This window comes from Camelina sativa, chromosome 7 (assembly GCF_000633955.1).
Source record: "Camelina sativa cultivar DH55 chromosome 7, Cs, whole genome shotgun sequence".
NCBI lineage: Eukaryota > Viridiplantae > Streptophyta > Magnoliopsida > Brassicales > Brassicaceae > Camelina > Camelina sativa.
Genome location: NC_025691.1, coordinates 5,796,698 through 5,803,061, shown reverse-complemented (window position 1 = coordinate 5,803,061; position 6,364 = coordinate 5,796,698). Strand labels below are relative to the sequence as shown.

Sequence of the window (6,364 nt, the reverse complement as noted above, 5' to 3'; positions counted from 1 at the left end):
TTTTTTTTTTTTTTTTTTTTATATATATATTTTTTTAATAACAGTCAGATGAAAGATACATCCTCTAGGGTATGACCACGGAACATTATGTTCTTTCTTCAGGATTTCAACTTTACAGATAAGAGTAATAAAAATAAATATATCGGCTTATTGATCACACTTCACATTCTCTTTGTTCTCGTGATCACATGAAGCTGACTTTTGGTCAGAATTCACATAGGTGCTCTTTTCCTCGCTATCAATAGAAGCGAGACGACATATATTTTTCTGTTAAAGGTTAAAACAATAACATAATAAGCTTTTTCTTCCTCTGTTCTTTACTTGAAATCATGTTTTAATCAAGAATCAAATCTTAACAATCAAATATTTTATTACGGGATCATCTTAACTAGATTTAGACTCTTTGGTGGTGATAGACAAAATTACGTCTCCATCTTCTGCAGCTTCACAAATAAGTGAAATTTTCTTTTTTGGCATAGAATTTTTTTTGTTGTAAAATATTTTTAAAGTACCCAAAGTTTACTAATAAAATCTTATAGATACTCGTAAAATCACATTTCATTTTCTTTTTAATCAAATCTCTTAAATTTTTCAAAATTCTAAATATTAAAATTCTGACAAATCCTTAAAACATAAAGTTGAATACCCACTTTTAGTTAGTTCTCACAATAATCTTGAAACTATTGGCAACGCGGCTAAGAAAGTGAGAATACACGCTTTATCTCTACACGTCTTAACTCCATAGCTATTCACGTCTCACCTGCTTATTTTTAAGTCTCTTTCTTTTCATTTTTTAAAAGAAGACTCAATAATTTTGTTATGATAAATGGGAGATAGCATTTATGGCGGATCCTTAACGCTCAAGGTTTTGCATGTGGCTTCATTGTGATTCGTGTTTTGATCCCATCTCTCTACTACGCATATAGAAAGAGAGAAAGATCAAACCAACCGTCAACAAACTTATCATGGACACAAATTTACAAGCCAAGTCAATGGTTCAGAAAACATAAACCATGATGATGAGGTGAAAAAAAAAAAGTTAAATAACTTCTCTTGATGTTAGTTTTAGAGAAACAAGATTTGAATCACTTCTCTTTTTCTATGTTTCCAATCTACAACAAGAAAATTAACAACAGCAAATAAAAACAGAAGAAAACAAAACAAAGATCAGAGGGTCTTTTGAGTATAAATCAATCACTCTCATTGTATTCATTGGGAAAAGATTCGAACATCACACGTAGGCTTGAGTCCATTTAACACATCACTCTGCTTCACTTCCTCGCAAGCAATAACAATTGGTATATGAACACTAAATCCCAACCAATCAAAACTCAATTTCCCTCTCAAGTACACATCAACCACAGCTTCAAGATTCTTCTCTTTGTTTGTCAGCAACGTAGCATCAACATCATAAACCTTGGACTTTCTCAGTCTAGTGGGGATCTTCAAAGAGGTAACGTTACCAGGGTCCTGCTTGAATCCATGAAGCGTTTTCTTTCCGAGGTTTATGTTCTCAGAAGAGACATCAGCTTTCATGGGGCTGTAATACAGCACTGTCTTGTCGTTTTGGTTAGAGAGCTGAAGAACCGTGTTCAAGTTCGCATTCATCAGAAGATCCGTCGCTGATTTAACGACATCAAGTCTCGAGAACTTGAGATTCATGACAAGCACCTGAGGCAGTTTGGATTTGATTGAAGTGTTCACAGACAATCCTGTCAACAAGACGATGACAAGGACAATGGAAACAAACATGCAGGTACAAGCGCAGCATTTTCTGAAACATCCAGAGGCGCATAGCCTCTTGTCCTCCTCCTGACCAATATGATCCACAAAAGAACCAGAGTTTCTACTCCGGTTGGCTTCTTCATCCTCTCTGAAACCAGAGAGCTTCAACGACGAAGACTCCTCCCTCAATCCAGAAGGAGGCAGCTTTCTAGGATTACCAACATCATCAAACCCGTTACGAGAGATACAAGGGCTAGAGAACCTGGAACTCAGATCAAAAGAGCCTTTGCCATAGCTGCTATCTTCCCCTTCTCCATCTTCCTCTATAACTTTTTCGAGACCGCGTTGCTTAGCAGCAAACTCAGGGAAAAACAATGCGGGATCGCCGAATCCACAACCCCTCCTTGTAGGATGAGGAGGAGGAGGAGGAGGAGGAGGGGGAGGAGGAAGCAGCTCCGACATTGGAGCTTTGTTTTGGAATTCATGAAAATCAGATTTGTTTTTCTCTCTCAAAAATCAAAGCTGGTTGGGAAGATAACTTCAAGGGTCGTAATTCTCTTAACGACAGATCAAGGCTGGCTTCTATCCTAACAAATTTTGCTTCGTTGATCTATTGTTGGCTTCCCTTTGTAATCCATAATTAGCAATTCCCGATTTTTCCTGTAACAAGCAATTTCACAATCACCCCTTCCTAAACTAGTCTACCATACGACTTAAGATTCCAAAAGACTAGGCAAAGATGATTGGATTCTATCCCTAAAACTGAAACTTTAACTAACCCTAAGCCATAATCTTCACATCAACATACATAAAAATCGAAACTTTGACTAACCCTGAGCCATAATCTTCACATCAACATAAAAATTAAAAATCGAAACTTTGACCAACCCTGAGCCATAATCTTCAGTTTTTTCTCCGCCACAGCTGTACTTAATCAGGTTCCCGGTGGAAATTTACGGCGAAGAGTTGTCGTCGCCGGTGTCTCACTTGTTTCGTCATTATTTAATTTAATTTCTATTTAGGGGATTCTTCCGCTGCCCTTCTTCTCAAAAAAGTAGCATTTCTCATATACACCTGTTATAAAACTGAACTAGATTATAACCAAATTTTTTTTTAATAAAATATTTTAATACTAATATTGTTGATGTACTATTTTACTAATTTTACTAATGTACTATTTTTTTAATTTTAATAATTTAGTACATAAATTCGCGGTTTAGCATACAACAAATTTTGTATAATATAATTTTAATTAAAATAATTTGATTTGATATATTTTATATTGGTGTTGTTAAAATATTAAAATGAGTATTTAACCCATATTAACGTATTATATTAATAATATTTTTTTAGTATTATCAATTCATCCATGTTATGTCATATAACTCGTTCTGCAATATTATCCCTTTGTATTATTTTGAAAATTTAATATGTTTAATTATTCATAATTTTAATTTTTAATTAATTTTAGATATATCAATTATAATATTTTAAACTTCTTAGAAGTTTAAAATTTAATATATACAGTTAACTTAATCAGTTCAGCTAAAAACCTGAATTAAACTCGATATACCATGAAACTATATTTTTCAACACAATCTTAATTAAGTTTGACATATCTTGGTATTGTTAAAAATATTAAAATGAAAATTTAACCCTTATCGAAGTATCAGATTAATTATATTATAATTTATTATTATTATAAAATCAATATTCTAATTATATTCTAATTTATTATTATTATTGATTCAAAGAGTTTTCTGGTAAATAACACAAAGCTCTGTTTCTGTTTGAAAGGTTTGAAGAATATGTTAGTTTGTTGGCTCCTTCTGTACTAAGCTTTACCTATTCTTGAATACTAAGTTGGTGAACTTTAATGTTAACATTTTGAGCAATCTGCATGTGTATTAGCAGAACATAGAACGGCAAAAACAGTTTTTTTTTTTTTTTTTCAAAACGTAATGAGCCTTCAAGCAAGTATAAGTACTGTAAACAAAATAAATAAAAGACCTTCTCAGACTTGTAGAGATCTCATGTATGTGACTGCATATGGTAAGGATCTAAGAATCCTTATCCGAGGTCGTTCTTAGACGGAAACACTTTGTATTGGAAATATAACACACAGAAAAGACACAGGTATTTAAAATGTGGATATGTAAAGTACCTCTAAACAATATTTAACAAGCAAAAAAGTGTATCTAATTGTAAATGTCACAACAAACATTGAGAACAGAGATCTACTTTTTGTATCGACTCTGTAACTTGAGCTTCAGTTCTAAACTAAGGAACAGACCCTTTTAAAGAATGAAACTAAAAGCTGGAGGCTTCATGTTCTAAAAGCTAAAAGCTGGACCTCACTATTGAACATGAATGAAACTAAAAGCTGGAGGCTTGGGAGGCATAATCTTCACCTTCAGGTGTTTAAACTGTGGGGGCTTTGGTGAAATAATCTTTAACTTGATGGCCTTCTTTGAAATCAGCAACGAGGAACCGCCAGAGATCGTATCTTCCATCTTCTGTTCGCCACGCAAGAACTGATGCAACAATAAATCCGAAGCGCTTCCTCTCTCCTTAGGGTTCCTTGCGAAACATGTTTCTGTAAACTTCCTTGCATCACAGGGTACACTCTCTGGAATCTCCGGCGCTTCCCCATTCAATAGAACCGGCGCAAGATCTTCATAATTAATCTCTGACCATGGAAAAACACCGGTATACATCTCCAATACTATGCACCCTAACGACCACAAATCTAGGGCTTTCTCAGCCACGTTGTCGCGGACTGATTCTGGCGACATGTAAATAGGCGTTCCCATAAACGGGTTATCAACTTCCCAGCAATCCGAATCTTCCCCGACTTTTCTCGAAGATCCGAAATCTGAAATCTTCAATTCGTAAGATTGTTCTCTACATGGAAAGATAAGTAGATTATCTGGTTTTAGATCGCAATGGACATAACCGTGGTTATGAACAGAGACCAATCCTTGGAGAATCATACGGGTGAAGTCTCTGATTAGAGTATCGGGCAATTTACTATCTTTGTAACTGTCCATGAACGTTGTTAAGCTCCCTGCAGATGCGTACTCCATAACCATCTTGTAAACTAGGAATCCGCCGACATCAAAATCCTCTTCTAAAGTATAATTCCCATAGCATTGGACGATGTTTTCGACATCCCTTGAGTTTGGATAAAACCTGAACCTCTCTTTCGAGAGAGTCGTATTCTTCGCATTCAGCGGTTTTTACGGCTGCATAAAGCGGCAAAGAGATGTCGTCGTCGCTTTTGATGTACTTGACGAGGTTGACTGATCCAACCGAACCTTTTCCCAAGAACTTCACCAACTCTGTTTTTGGTGTCATCGTAAGAGTTAGGTTTCTTATCTCTAGGTTTCTTGTGTAAAATTTATAACCCTAGATAAGACCGAATCACTTGAGGAATTGCAGCGAGAGAGAGTTAAAAAGGAAAATTGCAGCGAGGAATTGTAGGGTTCTTTTAAGAAATATTTGCACTACCACACTTTTCTCAAAAGTATTTGCACTCTAACACACTTTCTATTATTTGGACACTTTCTCTATGTCTATTAACTCTCTATTTACAACAATGCCATCAAACTATAAATTTTCCTCTAGTTACCCAATTCACATGTTTCTTTTTCATTATCTTCTCTCTCTTTTATTGTTTAAATAAATATATAATTTTTGTTAGCTGTAAAGTGTAGACACAAAAATATATAATTTTTATTAGAGAAAAGCAGAAAATTTTTCTAGATGAGATAAGCAAAATGGTATATTATGTCATACAAATCATGAACATGTGGACATATTTAGATGGATAATTCGAGTTAACACTTGGTTGAGTTTTTTCAATAAAATCTTTCTCTTAACCTCAAAGGATTGAGGCGCCAAATTCCAAGTGTTTCTAGCACAAAAACTAGCAATATAATTTCCAAATATTTCTTTACCGTTAAGAACAACATCAATAAATTTGGAAATTTATAAAGAATCTAATACAACAAGTCAAAATTTTGGCCTAATTTAAGGTTCAGGGTTTATAGGTTGGAGTAGGTCAGTTTCATGTTTTCTAGTATAGTTTATGATCTAAAGTTTAGAATTTAGGGTTTAGTATAAAATATAATGAATGGTTCCATGCTTAGGTTTTTATGGGATATGATGAGGTTAAAATTGTTTGATAGTTAATAATGTCTACTTCACCAAAACAAAAGTAGTTTTTAGTGGACGTGTATAACTTATTGTCCATGTGGACTTGATTTTATGGACATGAAAAATTAAAATCGTTTGATAGTTAACTATGACTACTTTATCAAACCACAAATTTTTTTAATTAATTAGGTATTCATATGTTTTTTTTTCTGATCATCCAAAAATAAGTATCCATCTATGCATGTTAACCATCCACATAGTAGTGAACAACATCAATGCATTTGAAAGTTATAAAGAATGTAATGTAAGAAGTCAAAAATTTGGCCTAATTTAAGGTTTAAGATTTACTGGGGTAGGTCAATTTCATGTTTTCTAGTAAAAAATCTTCATATTTGGCTACATTTGTTAAAATTGCTATGAAATTAAATTTATGATTATGGTTTAAAGATCTTCAGGTTAAGGTCTAAAGTTTAGGATTTAG

The 6,364-nt window shown here is 33.8% G+C and overlaps 1 protein-coding gene and 1 pseudogene across 1 annotated transcript; both read right to left on the bottom strand.

Moving 5' to 3' along the window:
- LOC104700436 lies at positions 1,021-2,774 on the bottom strand. Its single transcript, XM_010415958.1, has one exon. It carries the CDS (start codon positions 2,185-2,187, stop codon positions 1,210-1,212), a length of 978 nt encoding a protein of 325 aa, XP_010414260.1. The 5' UTR covers positions 2,188-2,774; the 3' UTR covers positions 1,021-1,209.
- On the bottom strand, positions 4,083-5,082 carry LOC104700435 (annotated as a pseudogene).

What these genes read in the sequence shown, in the direction of transcription:
- LOC104700436 (XM_010415958.1), bottom strand. Translation starts at nt 2,187, where the DNA reads ATGTCGGAGCTGCTTCCTCCTCCCCCTCCTCCTCCTCCTCCTCCTCCT.